Source organism: Taurulus bubalis (genome assembly GCF_910589615.1).
Source record: "Taurulus bubalis genome assembly, chromosome: 1".
NCBI lineage: Eukaryota > Metazoa > Chordata > Actinopteri > Perciformes > Cottidae > Taurulus > Taurulus bubalis.
This window is the reverse complement of record NC_136589.1, coordinates 9,114,686-9,132,695: the sequence shown is the minus strand read 5'-3', so window position 1 is coordinate 9,132,695 and position 18,010 is coordinate 9,114,686. Positions and strand designations below refer to the sequence as shown.

General features: G+C 38.0%; 3 protein-coding genes across 3 annotated transcripts; all 3 read right to left on the bottom strand.

Moving 5' to 3' along the window:
- Nucleotides 1-7,638: 7,638 nt before the first annotated feature.
- On the bottom strand, nt 7,639-8,589 carry gpr65 (G protein-coupled receptor 65; the record flags this gene model as incomplete). Its single annotated transcript, XM_079231621.1, has 1 exon — nt 7,639-8,589. One exon carries the CDS (start codon nt 8,587-8,589, stop codon nt 7,639-7,641), a length of 951 nt encoding a protein of 316 aa, XP_079087747.1.
- A 1,738-nt stretch (nt 8,590-10,327) lies between these two features.
- Nucleotides 10,328-11,227, bottom strand: LOC306747328 (G-protein coupled receptor 4-like; the record flags this gene model as incomplete). Its single annotated transcript, XM_079230369.1, has 1 exon — nt 10,328-11,227. The coding sequence occupies exon 1, from the start codon at nt 11,138-11,140 to the stop codon at nt 10,328-10,330; it is 813 nt and encodes a 270-aa protein (XP_079086495.1). The 5' UTR covers nt 11,141-11,227.
- A 2,702-nt stretch (nt 11,228-13,929) lies between these two features.
- Nucleotides 13,930-17,703, bottom strand: LOC306747276 (B2 bradykinin receptor-like; the record flags this gene model as incomplete). Its single annotated transcript, XM_079230315.1, has 2 exons — nt 13,930-15,860; nt 17,684-17,703. The coding sequence occupies 2 exons, from the start codon at nt 17,701-17,703 to the stop codon at nt 14,807-14,809; spliced, it is 1,074 nt and encodes a 357-aa protein (XP_079086441.1). The 3' UTR covers nt 13,930-14,806.
- Between the last annotated feature and the right edge of the window lie 307 nt (nt 17,704-18,010).

The following is an 18,010-nucleotide window of genomic DNA, read 5'->3' as shown; positions in this document are numbered from 1 at the left end:
GATTAAATCATTAAAAACTAAAGTTTTATCTGATATCCTTTTCATGACCTGACAAGTTTTTTGTGTTTTAAAAACAGATCACATTAAATGTAGTGAGTGCCTTTATCCAGATAATAAACATGACAAAATTAATGTAAAAGGTGGTGGTTGCTATACCAATAACAGCATCAGCATATTAATTAATTATGCGCTGGTGTATTGCCTTTCCAAAGGCATTGCTACAACATATATTATTTTCACTGCAGATAGTAAATGACTTGTCAGACTAGAAAAAGCACATGTGTAACTAGTAACATCATGGATGGCTTCGTTCACCAGTGAGCCATATGTGTATCAGCATGCACAGTAACAGGACCCTGAAAGTGGAGCAGCTAAATGGGATTTAGCCATCATTAATTTGATTATTACTATCATGAACTGTGTTTGTAAAGATTTGCTGAGTGGGGGACGAAACAGATGCCACAGCTAACAGCCTTAGAAGCTGTACTACACCATGCAAAGAAAGAACCATGTTTGCTGCACACCTACAACATATATGTTTGCTATATTTGCTGGCTGGGTGGATTAAATGCTAAATTAGAGACTAGTGTGTATCTGGCCAAGCAGCTCTACAGTTATTGAAAATATACTAAATGCTATACTATACTATATACCAGAAAAGAGAAATATTAGACTCATACTTAACTTAGAATATCAAATGTTATCAATTATGTATGCTAGACTTGTTGACCTTAAAGAAACACACACACACACACACACACACACACACACACACACCTTAGGCACACACCTGCTTGACTGCACCTGTCTTAATTATCCAGCGTTATCCTGCTGTAACTTGTTGTTATGCTCTGAGTTGAATCAGATTAATTTATTGCCAAGAACATTGCACATACAAGGAATTTGACTATAGTGGAAGGTGCATAACAATAAACAATAATCAAGTAATCATTTAAAAATAAATATGTAAACAAACAGGTGGAAGTACGTTAAAACAAGTATATGTTATAAAATAAGTGGCAAGTGTATTTTATAATATTTAAATCAAATATATATTTATGTGCAAGGGTGATAAGAGTCGGAGTCAGTGGGGGTCCTGGGCTTTGTTGATGAACCCGACTGCAAAAAAAAATATGATATGAATGTGCTTTGATGCAGCTTTTGGGTAATTAAATGCCATAATTAATGATGATCTAACTGACTCCTTGCTGTTACAAGATGCAGGAGCCCAAGGTCTCCCTCTGTGCTCGTCTGTCACTCGGTGACTCAGTCACGTGTGTCCAAGTGTGTTTGGCACCCAGGAAAAAAAGACCCAGCTGACAGCCCCGCAAGAGAAATTAATCAGGGAGACAGGTTAGTAGAGGCAGAGCTATAAATTGCATGTAATATAAAGGGTGTGTGTGTGTGTGTGTGGAGGTTTTCCTTTCAAGGTGGAAGTGACCTCAACCAGCTGCTCTCTCTTTTGCCTGTCCCTCGTTATTTTTTGGTCCCTCCATATCTTCATCTCTGTCTCTCCCTTTTTTAATTAATCCACCATTGTGTTTTATTAACTGAAATATATATATATATATATATATATATATATATATATATATATATATATATATATATATATATATATATATATATATATATATATATATATATATATATATACAATTTATTATCATCTGTCATCTGTGTGTGCTTCATTAGTCTGCAGTCAATCAGAGTCATCATTATAGAAGAGGCTGGTTGAGTATAGGTTCTACTACACGGTAGAAGACAGAAAAACGTCTCTTGAAAAAACACGTCTCTCAAGTATTGAGCTGTGAATCAAATTGCCATTAAAGTATTTTTGGACCACATACATTACAGTAATATTTACATATAACCTACAATTGAAAAACTATACCTAAAAGAAAATTTCTGAAAATAATGATCTGCTTCTCTCTCTCTCTCTCTCTCTAATTATCTCCCAATCATCGGACAGGTCTCCCTCCCTTCACTGTTTATCTGTCTTTGTCCCTTAGCTTTTTTATTTCCTCCTTTTAAACAAATAAAAACTATTTCACATCTTTCTATAATATATTTTCGTTCTGTGTGCTTAGTGCTAAATCTTCCATATCAACTGTCTTATTTTACGACCAGCAGGGGGGGGGAAGTAACCATAATAGGATGCTCCTGACATCTGATTGCACCCGAAGGCCTCCTTTTATAAGTGAGAAGGAAGAGTTTGACCTTGATGGAATGTTTTTTATTCATTACCTCCCTAACTTCCTCGAGACGAAAGACTGCATCTGTCTCATTGGCACATGCAATTTTATGTGCAGTTCAGATTAAATTGCAAATCTTATGAGATGTTTGTATGCAACAGAAAAAAACAAACACATTCATTAATTTGATACTGTGACAATGTATTTTCATCTATCTGGCCTTCATAAATCACTACCGTTCGCGTGAGTGAAAGAAACTGAACATTCCTTTCTTAGAAGCATTATTATCAGTGTTGTAGCTTTACAGCTCTTAACAAGCCACTAGAAAGGTGAGCAATTTATCCAGAGGGCTGCTGTAGAATCACAAATTCCTCTATTAAGAATTATTTGAGTGCGTAAGAGAAAAAAAGGCTTTTGTGTCTCACCCAGAGGATGGCCCAGCATGCATGAGCACACATCCTAATCTTACCTACAAGTGCTCTCAAATAAAGACAATATCAGGGAAAGCAGTCTACAACATAACAAATCCTATTTCTTTTTTTTATTTGAGAGCCACAAGGAAGGCCTCTGCTGGGGTTAACTCATTTCCCATGTTTGCAGCTCTTATTAGACAGCAATTGGTCTTGGCTCCTTTTTTTTGGTATAACTGGGATAAAGCATTCTTCTTATGTTCTTCTAAAGAGTTCTACTTTGCTGAACTTCGGCCAGCAAAGTTCCGTGACTCACCGCAGCTGTAGATGAGATTCACCAGGTGGTTTCTCCAGAATTCAAAATGGAGGAGGTATTGTTACTATTCAAAGTAATCCCAGAAACACCAACAATAATCTTTAAGGCTGAAAGGACAAAAGAGGAAGAGCAGAACGGCTATTGCATGATAAAAAATATGATTTCATAATTAAAGAGTGCTGACCTGAATCACTGGCTGAAATACTACATAATGTTATCCCACCACAATTCAACCCTGTGAATTCAGGTCTTGGGCTGCACGGCAGTGTAGTGGCTATATAGCACTGTCACCTCACAGCAAGAGGGGCCAGAGTTCGATCCCCAATCCCGGGCGGTCCTTCTGTGTGGAGTTTGCATGTTCTCCCTGTGGCAGCATGGGTTCCCTCTTGGTTCTCTGGCTTCCTCCCAAAGACATGTAGCTTAGGTTAATTGGAGGCTCTAAAATTGCCTGTAGAATGTGAGCGTGAATGGTTGTCTTTCTCTATATGTGCCCTACGATATGGCGACCTGTCCAGGGTGAACTCTGCCTTCGCCCATGTCAGCTGGGATCGACTCCAGCGCCCCACTACCATAAATAGGATAAGCGGTTCGGATAATGGAATTCCGGTCTTAATGAGATGTTGGCGTGCAAGCCAACATTTAGTCCATTTTGAACTCTAGTGCAGTTTGTTTGGGCAGTTGGACAGTAATCCTACTCTAGTTTGGAAAAATATTATGCAAGAGGTTGTCTTGGACTTTTTCCAAGCGAACCCTAGTGCGGCTCGATTGCAATGAGAACAAACTGACCAGTGGCAGGATGTGAACCAAAGCACAGGTGATTATGGGCTACCTGTGCGGGGGCGTTTGTTGAGAGGGACACAGATAAAGGACAGGTTATCATGAGTTGGAGACGACTGAATAGGAATTCTGTAGTCCCTTGTTTGTCTGACATGAGCCGAACAGAACATACAGAAAATGCTATATAGAGTCGACATAAATAGTGACGTTAATGAAGTAATTTGAAATAAACTGGATCAGAAGGCATTTGAAGGCCCACAGAAGATCAATGCCAAGTCTAAAAGGAAAAGCTTTGAGAGCAATATTTCAAAATCAAACTAATACAATCAATTTCACTCTGATTTTGACCAGCCAAATATATTAAGGTTTGTGAAAGCACAAAAAAGTAAATAAAAGTTAATTTAATTTCAAAAGAAAGCTTTAAATTAACGAACGAACACACACACACACACACACACACACACACACACACACACACACACACACACACACACACACACACTTGTGTGTCAGGAGTCTTTAAAACAATGCCTCTTCCAATTCCAACTTTTCTGGTTTGTCTTGGTTGCTATATTCATTTTTAACTCGGCTTTCAAAGATGCCTTTTTTGAGTCTAAATTTAATTATTTGGTCCAAGATGCGCCAGTAAGACTAATTTCACCAAAATGAAACCCTGAAATGCCATTGAATACATTTAAATAAGAACACAAACGTTACTGCATTGTACTGCTGATAATTGCTACCCTCCTTTATATGATTACAATGTCCCTACATTGAAGATTTTTGGAAGTTGTTGCTCGAGCTGAGGAAAGTGTAAAAGCGCTGAGAGCGACAGTGAGGATGATGAAGAGGAACTGTTGGAGGGAGTGTCAGTCACCTGGAGGAGCCCAGGGTGCTTGACATCAAATGCAATGAAAGAGATGTGAAATCTGCCTGACTACGTTTGTGAGAGACTGAAGTAAAGAGAGGTGCAATATGATGTCATCTAAATAAACTGACACATCAAGTACCTCATGTGACACTGAAGAGGGCTTCAGCTAAGGCCAGGAGTTGTGTTTGAAGACAGGTTTTGGATTGAATGGGTTTGACAACGACACAATGTCAATTGTTACTGGTGTGCTGGTGCCCCATTGCCTGGGAACCAGACAAATCTGAAAGCTCATGTTGAAGTTACTCTAATTCACATTTGTGATTTGGTCTGGTCTATCACTGTAAAGAATATTGTAGGAGCTATTTATTAATATCATAAGTTATTTCTATCCACAAGTAGTATTGTTTAATTATAGTTGTTTTCTTATTTGGGTTCGATTTTGTTGATGTATTAGGAACGTTTTTTCTTTTGATAGTTGTTTACTTAGTCTTTAGATTGGTTTGTTAATTGGGTAATGCTGTGGGCACCTGGTGTACTTAAAGGAGTAGGCGGGTATAGGACCGGGATGCACCTGGGTAGGCTTATGATTTTTTACCAGCGACAGCGTCAGCTCACGAGGGAGAGGCAGCATGGGGGGTTCTTTGTTCTTTTGTTTGTTTGTTTGTTTGATAAGTTACAAATAAATATCAGTAAAATCAGAATCCCGCATGGACCCTGCATTCGTTTAGCTGCGTCATTTACAAAACCTACGGTGCATCAATGGCTTTTTGATTTTGGTTTATTTTCTTTGATTTATATTAATTTCCTGTCAACTCATAAACTGCCCACAATCAAAAATAAAGGAAAAAAAATGCCTGAAAAATACAATAAAAACATATTAATTGTGAACTGAATCTACTGTGTTTTCCTCCACATTTATGCATATGTAAGGGGGCGCAATTTACCGTTGGAGCAAAATATAAGTACAGTTATCTCATTGGGACACTTAATAACTCTAAGACAAAACTGCTTCAAGAACTTTACAAGAATTGTATGTGGATTAAGCTCAAAATGTTTCCCGCTCATTGCAAATACCGTAGTTAGGTCAGACCAAAACTTAAAAACCTCTAAGACTCTAAAACTAGTTAAATTCCAGGATTGTCAACCCAAAAAAAGAAGACAGACTTACTAAAAAGAGTGTCAACGAATCGTTTCAGAGATGGGAAGAAAATGTTATAGTTTATCCCTCTCCTTGCTGTAACCAAATACTCAGTTAACAAAGCAATATGTTTCTAAAAGAGATTTCATCCAGAATATGATGAAAAATCGTCATCGTACATACACATGCACTTTACATATAAAGAAGGGTGTCTGTTTCAGAGTTAAGGTCAGTGGAAGGTTAGAGGTGAGAAGATGGGTATTCAGATGGTCTGTATAGCCTCCAGCTGCTGATGAAGATTATTCAGTATCAAGTGAAGCAAATCATCTGACATGGATAGATGGAGGAAAGTGGCAGGCACACAAGGACTCATGGAGAAGCACATGTCTTTGCCAACCTTTGTTGTTATGAGGGCAAAGTGTCAGACACCTGAGAAAAAAATGTGGGATGCAAACTCTTGCAGGTTGTCATATTATGTATCAAAATAAATCAATATAAAGAGTTCACATGTATAGCACATTATTCAAGCTGGTGCCCACATGGTTTATCTTATCTGGTCAGTGTGTGTGTGTGTGTGTGTGTGTGTGTGTGTGTGTGTGTGTGTGTGTGTGTGTGTGTGTGTGTGTGTGTGTGTTGCAGGATTGTGTATGTGGTTACTTATGCAAATGCAAGAAAAACAAACACGACAGACCAACTCTGAGGTCCTGTGTATCATGTTGTTAAAATAGAGATAAAAGAGGACAATGTATTTCTGTGTTTAATTGCAGCAATAAAACACTACATGTTATGCAATAAAACAAGAGATTTTAATCTGAAATGATCAACTATTCCAAATGTAAACTGTGGAAACAGATTGCTGAACTTCTATGATTGACCACTAGAGAGCTTCAGATATCCACTTTCAGTCAGCCACACGGTAGACCAGCACTAAAACGTTGTTACTGAAAAGGTTCTTCAGTAATTTTGTAATTCACAGCATTTAAGATCATAATGTGTTGGTAGTGAGTGATTAACAATCCTAAAAATCTCCCGAAGTAAAATATTATGGGATTATGGCACGTATGAAAAGGCAGAAATCATGTTTTGTCTGTTAAATTAAAATACACATCTGAATCACACTTGTCTGATCAAAAATACAAATAGCTGAAGTGGAACCACATTCAAATGTCATCATATACTGCATCATATAGTCACAGGGCCAACTCACACTTTATTGAAATGATGAATGATGTCAAATTAAAATACCTCTATTTTCCTTTGGCTTGTTTAGAGAAGGTTTCACACAAGAGAACAACTGTGATGTTTGAAAAAACCACGAAGCAGCTGTTCCACATGAGTCACTGCTGATGCAGGGATTACAGTATCTTGATATGCAAGCAAAGTAATGTGCAGTTTGATATCAAGGCTTTTTTCAAATTAACTAACTAACTAACTAACTAACTAACTAACTAACTAACTAACTAACTAACCACCTCTCACTTAACCAATTACCTATTAACTATAGTATTTACCACCTCTCACCTAAACAATTACCTATTAACTATAGTATTTACCTATTAATCAACTAACCAATAACTAATATAACTACATTTCAGAGGCAAATATTGTACTTTTTACTCCACTACATTTGTCTGTTACTAGTTTCTTTCCAATTTAATATTTTTCCCTTCCTGTCCAGTGGAAACCACTCATCTCCACATTTTGGGATTTAAAATGTTTGTTTATTTGTCGTTGAAATTCTCCTATTTCTTAAGGTAAATAAAGTATTTAAAAAAACCTTCTGGAAAATGCATCGTCACAAAGCTGAAAGTGTTTTAAATTGGTCTTTTAATGAGATTGATTGATTTAACTTAACTATTCTACTGTTTAACGTCTGAACTGTTAAGTTTATTACAAGGTTGTTCCATTTTTAGTCCCAACTTTATTTAAATCTAAACTACATCTTCATCTCTGCTCCTCTTCTTTACCTGGAAGAAGAGAACAACCTGATTGACATTTTCCTTCCCCGTTCTTGTAATGAAGCAGTAAAGGAGAGGGTCTGCGAGGCAGTTGAGGCTTGAGATAGCTATGCTGATCTTGTACGGATAAAGGAGCCATGCAATATTCCTGCAGTCCTCCACTACTGTGTGGAGGAGCATCATGACGTGGATAGGTCCGAAGCAGAACAAAAGCCAGAGCAGGACTACTGTCAGCAGCTTGGAAATCCGTTTACGTTCCTGTTCCTCCGTGGCCTGGTTGGATTTCACTGCCTCACAGATTCCCCAGGTGGAAAACACCATGAGGAGAAGGGGAACAATGAAGCCCAGGATGAAGCGTGCTACATTAGCCCGAATCAAGTTATCTGACATCGGGAGGACGATATCAAAGCACACTGAGACCTTGTTGTTTTCATGGTATGAGTCCTCCCAGGTGATGGTGCTGGCGTTGAAAGAGACCACTAACACCCAAATGGCAACGCTGACCGCTGCTGCGGTGCCGACTTTCCTCAGGGAAGTGTACTTTAATGGGTGAACCACTGCCAAGTAGCGGTCAAGAGCAATGCAGCAGAGGAGAACATCACTGGTGTAAAAATTAGTGAAGAGAGAGTAGACAGATAGCACACAAACGTAGCCACCATGGACCCAAACTCCTTTCCATAGAAAGTCCAGCCATAGGGAAAAGCCGATGGTGAATGTCAGGTCACTCAGGGCCAAATTGAATAGATACACACCAAGTCCGTTCTTCTGTCTAATGTGCTGCCAGGACACGTACAGGAAGAAGATGTTGGAAGGGATGGCAGTGATGATGATAGCCAGGTAGAAAAACAGAAACGACCTCCTCCTGGATGAACTGTCAACGGAGTAACATTCTGAATCATTTGTGCCCAGCGTTAAGTTTTCCATCGCAGACGAAGCGTGCTCACACCTTGAAAAGAAACGAGGAAGGACATTAGGAGGGAAACGGAATTCATTCAAATTCTGTTTATCCATCAGAGAGTCCTATTCATTCAGCCTGTGGAAACACCTAACTAATGTATTCTGTGGTGACAACCAACAACAAACAATGTGGAGTTTGATAGACAAGAACATTTAGAAAACAAAGATAATTTACTGAAAGATGCTTTTCATCATGGGCAAAGTAAAAATTAGTGATTTTGGGGCTTGACTAATGCTTGAGACTAAAAGTCAGGATATCTTAGCTTCTGCTACTTTGATATTTTGACATTTGACATTTAACACACAACCTCCAATCAATCATGTGATCCCCTCTATTAAATGGAAGTGGCATACTTAATACCTAGAGTGGAGTGTTTAAAGTGCAAGTCAGGGAGTTTTACTCGTTTTAGAAAATTTTTCACAAATCGCTTTACTTACTGTTGTTTTTTTTTTAGTGTTGATATTTTTTTCTTGTTCCAGAAAATGTATGGTTTGCGTGCATTTCAGTAAATTTGGAAAATCATCTTGCCGGGTGGAAAAAGTTGAATCAGCTGTTTAGCCGCTTCCAAAAACCTCTGATTACACAATACATCCTTCATCCCCACATGACAAAAACATGGTGGAACAAAAGCAATTGTTGATCAGATCGGTTATCTGAGATGGAGTCTTTATTGAGCACATTTTAAGTCGAAATGTAGGTATTTCCACCTTGCTAAAAAAACTAGGACATCATTTTTAAATATGAAAAACCTGCGCTAAGGTCCTTTTAAGTGTTCAAGTATCAACCATAAACATACTTTAAATCAATAAGTATTTTATAAGAAAAAACATACACTCAACTTAAGTTATTTGAAACCTACTTACTTTTTATTCAGTTTGTTTTTCCGCTCCAAAGCATGTCCGTATTATCTTTTATCATCAAGATGAAAACATTGAAACAGATACAGAGTGGATTCATTCAGTTGTCTCGTCTTCGCTGCTTAATCAGCCGGCTTATAGAAACAGGAAGAGTCAGCAGCTGCCTCCTTGTTGTCCCTGACTACCGCATGTCATTTACTGGGTGACAGGCCATGACAGAACAAACTACCGGTGTTGGAGGACAACAAAGCCCATTTAAATTGGGTACTAAGTCTATATGAGTCTTTGTGTTTGGTGTGTCAATATAGACATGGACTCAGGTAAAGGTGAAGCTGATTATTGTCTGATAAAGGAATACATATCTGCTTGACTAATTGTTTCCATAAAGTAGTCATGTTGTTATGGCTAGGGCTAAAACTACTTGCTCCTAAAAGATATAGACAGACATATATGTGTACAAATACGTATATGTACATACGTATATATACAGTCCCCTCCCCTTCTCTCATGCCTTTCCTGTTTTTCAGGCAGAAATGACCCCTCAAAAGTCACAGTCCTTATTCAAAAGTTATTGAGCTTTCAACAAAGAGACAAATAAATGGGGATCTTCCAAAGTAGTAACTAATGTCCTCTTTGTGTTACTCTCCCTCTGCTTAGTACACAAACACTGTTTGTGGAAGCACAAAGAAAGAAATGTGTACTAAAAAGACCAATACCTTGTTCAATGTATATACAAGACAATGATGAGGAGGCTATTTTAAATTTCTACTGCTCAACGTAATCAATCATCAAATCAATTTCATTATTTAATTTGGGTTACAAATGAAACCAATAAATACATATGTTGTTAGGAAACTAACTGAATTCCAACAGTCCTCTCTAACCCTTTCCTCCTCACAAAAACTCCCCAAGCTTTCTTAATCTCGTTCTGAGCACTCGCACTGATCAAACAGTATATTATGGGGTCCAGAGTACTGTTAATGGTGGTCATGGCTACTGTGACCAGGTACGGATCTGTGAGCCGCACAGCCCAGACGCAGGCCCCTGTCTCAAGTGTGGCCCTGAGCAGCATGACAATCTGGTAGGGCATACAAGCCACTATGTAGGTAAGGAGAAGGAAAAGCAACAGCAGTCCCACTTTCCTGCGCTCCTCTGTCAGGATGGAGGTGCTCTGTCGGAGTGACCGCATGATCTGCTGAAAACAAAAGGCCATGATGAAGATGGGCACCAAGAAACCCAGAGTGAATCGTGTCAGGACGAGGTTGGCATCTTCCACCGCCATGGGTTTTTGCTCATCACACAAGTCCTTGGAGGAGAAAGCTCGCAGCGCCCCTATGTGGTGAAGCAAGATTATGCAGATGGTAATCTCCAAACTCCAAACAGCAATACACACAACGACAGCTGTCCGCAACTCTCGAACCCAGTGGAAGCGGAGAGGATAGACCACTGCCAGATAGCGATCCACAGAGATGCAGCACAGGAGGCCTGAACTGACGTAAAAGGTGTTGTGCATGAACACAACGACTAAATTGCAGAACTCACTCATATGCCTCTGCAGGGCCATCTCAATCCACGCAGGTAGAGAAAATGTGTAAAGCAGGTCAGAGACGGACAGGTTGAAGAGGTAGACCGCTATGTTGTTTCCCTTCCTCATCAGCATCCAGGCTACAAACAGAGACAGGCAGTTGGACGGAAAGCCCACAATAAAAAAAAGAGAATAAACAGTTGCATAGATCCGCTTTTCGACTGAGGACTCCATGATGCAGGAGGTAGATGTACTCGTGTTCGTCTGGTTGAGGAGAGCTGAGAGCATTCTAGCACGATGATGACCAAACCCGAATGTGGATGGAAATGAAGGGCTCTGTGTTTTGTTGAAAAAAGAGATAAACTCTGCCATGCAAATCGCTTCTGGTGAAACATGTTCTCTCATGCTGGAAATGGAAACAGCATTCAATGCTTTCATTGTGGCTGTCATTTCACTTCTGCAGTGCTGAATGTCAACGTCCCAAAGATTACACTTTATCTGAATTTTTTTAGGATTAAATGCAAATGATATTGTTTTGTCAGTTGTTCCACCAAAGATATATTTCCACTTTAAAACTCCCATTTGCTTTTATTTAAACATCAAATAGGAAAAATGGTCCAATATTTCATAAGAAAGAAAACTTTAGACAAAAATTACAAAATTGTTCAACATAATTATTTTGTGGTTCTTTCATATCTCACAAAACCTCTAACAACCCCTTCGATTTATCTTGTGACCTTTTGGAGGGGGTCAAACTCTATACTTTGCAAGAACGGTCAAAAGCTATTTATGCATTGATGCATTAGAATCAATAAAACAAGTTATTAACATAATGTAAAATAATATCTCAGTCATAAGGATAATTTTTCTGCGCAGTGAATGATTTTACTTTTGTTATTCTTGTGTTTATTTAGCTGATAATACCTTTTATTTATATTTAAATAGGATTGAATGCAGGACTTATAATGGAATATTTTGTGGTATTGACTTATTTTCCAGGATATTTGCATATCCTATCATTCCCCGCTGTGGTGCAGTGGAGGAGTCTATTAGTTCAGTTGTGTTTCATTAAGTTGAAATTTGGCAAAGCATTGTGAAATGTGGTCAGGCAGGCACAGTAATCATCATCTGGTTGTATTTATTCTTTTGTACATTGGTTGTTGAGATCCAATGTACAAAAAAGGAAAACAATTTGCACATTCCAATCTGTGTGACACACCCAGTCTTTCCTATGTGAATGATTAAGAGATCACTGTGGATGCTTTTCCTATTTCTTATAATGTTTTTTAGAAGAGTATTTCAACAGTTTATATTTCAACTAAATACACATTTCAACAAATACAGATACAAGGTGAGGCTGTGTTAGATGTAAACTGTAGAACCTGACTACAAAAAGTCAATGATGGGTTGAATTAAATAGATTTTCCTATGACTGTGAGTATTCCATCAATTTAGAATTGCAAAAACAAAATGAATGCAGAGGAACCAGTGTAATACAATTATTTTTTTGTCTTTGTCAAAAGGTCCTTGCATTTCCCACAATACAATTGAGCCACCAACAGGTTAAATTGATGATTCGGGTGCTTAATGCTTGTGTTGGCTATGTGGATTCTCTTGTGGACGTGAGAAAATGAGGAAATATCAGACTTTGATATGCTCCCTCTGGTGCCATACAACGTTTTTCACATAGTAGTAGTCCCAAGGCCTTTTTGGGCCATTTTACTAGTTTTGTCTCATATATACATTGTCAATAAAACATTATACTCACTGAGTTAGTTTGCTAAGATCTGGGAACATAGCAATATTAGTGAAATATTTAGATAACTTAGCAAGAAATACAAGCTATCAGACAATCATACTGTTTCCTGCAAAGTCTGACTTATTGTTAACAACTGTTAGCTTTCCTAGTTGTCAACATCCACAGGGATTAATTTAGTGAATGCAAATTCATCACAAGAGAAAACCAGTTGCAAACACTTTACTTTAAACATCCATTGTAGTTTACACACTGACATCCGAGTTCAACCTGTATCTCTCTTGTTTTGTGTGAAAACAGTTTTCCTGAGCAATGAGGGACTATTGCCAACATTTTGGGTGAACTCACTTTTCATTTAACTTCAAAATATTATCATTACACCTGTTCAACCAGCATGAACTAAAAGCAAAACCTAATTAAATTGGCTATGTCCGCGGTCTTTCATCCACCTCTGCTATGTTTAAACAAGCACAGAACACAGGCTTGGCCAAAATCTTTTTAATTTTTTTAACAAACAAAAACAAAAGCTGTCTTTATGTGGTCTGTTTAGCTTAGTTTGTTCTTGAAAATGTCTCTGCTTTATCTGCAATAAATCAGCAGATGGAGGACAGAGGACAGGAGGAATGATGTATGTTCTTGATAAACTTCACTCAAATGTGTTATTTATTTTATTAACATTTTCGATTTGTTTCCAGTGAGATCTTCATGACTTCTATAGTGACTTTGCTGTTGTAGACATTACTGTTGATGCTCTAGGAACAATATTTAGTCATATACGTATACATACGTTTTAATCTTGTTGTTGATTAATTTATATATGTTTTTAAAGGAATTATTTAGTCATAAAGAAATACATAGTATTGATAAGAGTAGCTCCTCATAGTAAAAAAGTCCTAAAGATACCTATGGCTACCTGAAGGGCACTCCAGTTCTCCGACATGCTTGGAAAGGGCATCTCCCTTTCTAAGCATGTTGGAGAGTTGAGCGGAAGGTTATTTAGTTGGTTGCAATATGCAACCCACCACTAGATGCCACTATATCTTCCACACTGTTCCTTAAACTTGGAAATAACCATAACCAAGAAACAACATCTTCAAAGAACAGATACTTACATAATAATATTTGTGTCACGTTGAAGAGAAAAACAAATGAAAGCATGTCTTTATACTGTCACATAGGTTTATTCATAGATCAGCATAAGATTAAGACTTTGCATGCGGATTTGCCACTCAAGGTGTAACATTACATTGATGATGCAAATAGTTTCACAATTGTAGCAAAGAGGTTGTTCCATCAACAGTGATGTTTGTTCAAACTGTAAAGAAACACCAGCATGACTGAGTATGTCACTACTCTTCACACTATGGTGACTTTGCATAGTAAAGAAACTGGACAAAGCAACACACTGTACATTCATGCAAATGTCTGCACAGTGCTTTCTGGAGTTAAAGAAAGGATACATGAGTTCCAGCGTCAGAAACAGGCAGGAAAATACATGGTTATAATTTATGGCAGTTTTCTTTATGGTTAACATTAACACATTAAAATATTATATATAAAACATTTTTAAATGAAAATTACACCATACAGTAGAGAGAAACATATTCACACACATATCCTGAGACATGCACACAGACACGAAAGGAAACAACTTACCATTAACGTGTCATATTAAGACTTCAAACCATTGCTGCACAGAGACACGGAGTCTGTTTCCAGCTCATTTGTACATTACTTACATTACCCCAGTAATGTGGTTTGAGCGGGTGCATTACTTCTGAAATAAATACAAATCTAGTAGTGCTGTTTAATTATGTAGCAGTGTTGTTGTATAATGTTTGAAAGCATTTCTAATGAAACAACAGTTATAGGGCACAAGTGTTGGAGTGATATTGGAAAATACGGTAAATTGAGTCACACGTTGTCATCGGACACTTGTTTGTCATAGGCTGAGAGCAAACAATCAAATGTTTATAATATATCTTAGTTTAATTATGTGAAATTGTAGAAGAAAAAAACTCGTATCTCAAAACAAATCCTGCAGATCACCTTGAGGCATTGCTAGTTTGAACACTTCGAAAGATTTTTGAGCGTGTGGACATGGTGTTGAAGGTTATTGTTCTCTTGATGCTCCACTGTTTGAAAAGTTCTCGAACTTTTTTGCGAAAGTTCTTTCCTACGATAACGTAGAGGATGGGGTTAAGAACACTGTTGAAGAAGGCTATATAAATAAACATATTGTTGCAGATATGTAGGATGCGGAGGAGGGTACAGTCTGTGATGACTTCAGCATACATGAACATTGTGAATATCTTGACCACGTGGAATGGCACCCAGCAGATCATAAACGCCAGGAGGACCGCCAGCACCAGAGTGGTGGCCTTGTGCTCCGCCTTCTTGGTGTTTAACCCAACAATTAACCTGTTTTTCAGTGCTTGAATAATCCTGACAGTGCAGAAGGAAATAATGGAAATGGGGACGAAGAAGCCGAACGTCATCTGCATCACATCACACACAAGATGTACAGTGAAAGTTGGGTAATTAAGATAACACATATGAACATTTAAGAAATCAACATATTTCACTTCCCTGTAGACGAGTGTGGGGACATTCAGAAACAAGCCGAAACACCATACCAGCAGACAGCCCAGTTTGGCATATTTTGGCCTACGCATTCCATCCTGGGACAGCGGGTGCACCAGTGCCACATAACGATCTATGCTAATCAGAACAAGGAAGTAGATGCTGCAGTAGGTGTTCATGCTGATGGAGAGGCTGACCAGTGAGCACAGAGGATTACCCAAGGTCCAGTTGAATTTGTTGGCTACGTACACAGCCCAGAAGGGCAAAAAAGCCATTAGGATGAAGTCAGCAGCGGCCATGTTGCTCAGGTAGATCTCAGCCATGGTGCAGGCCTTCTTATGAAGGAAGAAAACCATCAATACGAACACATTCAACACGATTCCCAGCACAGCGATGAGAAGGGAATACACTGGTATCAAAGTGATGTGCCATTCGTTCAATTCTAAATCACACTGAGTGTAATTTGTGTCGTTTTGGTCTCCATACATATCCGCAGTGCTGAAGTTAGCAGGGACGCTGTGGAGAGTTAGAGAAAAAGAAGACAAAAGATCAAAATAGACAATTTGAAGGTAACTTTAACATTGTCTTTAAAATATTGTCATTATCATGATATGGAATATTGGGAAACACTGAACACTGTGAAGTGCTGAGAATGCTGAGAATAATCAATACTGAGTAGAAATAGTTGTTTGCCCAGTAAATGAAGTTCCCAGAGAAGCTGATTGTGGATAAGAAAGGGTTGCAACGTTTGGGCTCAATATGAGTCAGTTTTACAATGATGTCATCTGGCACAACACATCTTGTAAAACTCTGCAGGCAAAAGACATTTGCAAATGGTCGTCGGTTTGAGACACTAACCGGACTACATTTTTCCCCAAACACTTAATGGATAAAGTAAGAAATAAAGGAATGGTATCTAAATGAAATGAAGTTATGTGGCATAAACAACTGTTGCATTTGTTTCGTACTTTTTAGCTTTTTGGAGATAAGCCATAAACATGCAATTTTGCAACTTGTTTGTATAGTATTCACAAATGAAGTACTGCATACAATTATACTATTTTGCATGTAATACATAGATATTTTTGTGTACAAAACACAAACAATTGTGGCATTTTCTATATTATAAAAAAACATTTAAAAAATCAGAAGCAGTTATAGGACATTTGTATTGGTTGAACACATGCAGCAGCCTTTCTTAGCCTCACTTGTGTGCTAACACTATGGTTGAACTTTTTCCTGTGTATGACTTTTAGAGGAACTCAGATCCTGTATAATAAATGGGCCTGTAATTGTAGAGCGCTTTTTTAGTCTTCCAACCACTCAAAGCGCTTTAACACTACTTCACCCATTCACAGACTGATGGTAGGGGCTAAGGTGCCACCTGCCCATCAGGAGTAACTAACATTCACACACACGTATGTACCGTAGGCACAGCTACGGGAGCAATTTGGGGTTAAGTTAAGCCCAAGGACACATCAACATTGGCTAGCAGAGCTGGGGATCAGACCGTCAATCCTCTGCTTAAAGGACGACCCTGCTCCCCACTGAACCACAGTCGCCCCTATCTAAGTAAATCTAAGTATATAAGTAAAATTAGCAAAAGCAGTTTATGCATACTCTATACTAGTTACAAGTCATGCATTCACATTTTTTACTTGAGTAAAAGTAATGTATGAGCGTCAAAATATACTTAAAGCACCTCAAGTAAAAGTAAAAATGTGAAATGGCCCATTTCAGAATAATACAAGTAATATTATTGGAATGTATCTATTGTTGCATTAATTTGCACATCACTACTTTGTCTGAATAATTTCCCACAGGTATCAATACAGTTGTATCCATCACTTTACATCATAATTTAATTGCTTATTATATTTTGTATTTTATTTCTGAATATGCAAAGAGTAGAAGTATACATTTGCAGAAAATGAAAATAGTATAAGTACCTCGGGAATTGCAGTGCTGTAGTTGAGGTAACATACTTTGTAACTTTCCACCACTGATTATTATTACAACGTAATGCTTTCAATTTCTTTAACCCTTCTTTCTATATTCCTGTATCAGAGTAGTACACACAGTACAACAGTTTTAAATACTAGCTATCTAAACACTGGGGCTTAATCTCATTGACATGTGTGTGACTAAATGTGTTGAGGCAATCTAGGCGTCAACATGTTGAAACATGTGCTGTGCCTCGTCAAGTCTAGATTGAACCATTTTCGGTTTGACTTTATATCATGAAAATGAATACATATGAAGAGTCTGTATACTGTCATTCATTGGTAATATTAGAAAGTACACGGCAAAGTAATATACAAGCCAAATAAAGACGATACCTTGTAGGCAGCAGAGCCATTCTTCCTGAGTAATTCCAGATGTAAAATCCCCAGACAGGCTACACTGCTCTAGTACCTCCTTCTATTCTCTCTCTGTCTTAAAGGAGAAAGGAAACGGTAATGTCCCCTCCTCCATTCTGTCCCACTTCAGTTTTTTTCTATCCCATCTTCTAGTAGCATTGCATGCACTATAGACACATTATCTGTCTGTTTGCAGTAAAGTTAATGTCTAAGTCTCATTTTTTATAAAATGATCTCAGAGATGTTATTTTTTTAGCATTATATTCAAAAGGTGCTAACCCCCAGGTTAACACTATTAGCTTTGTC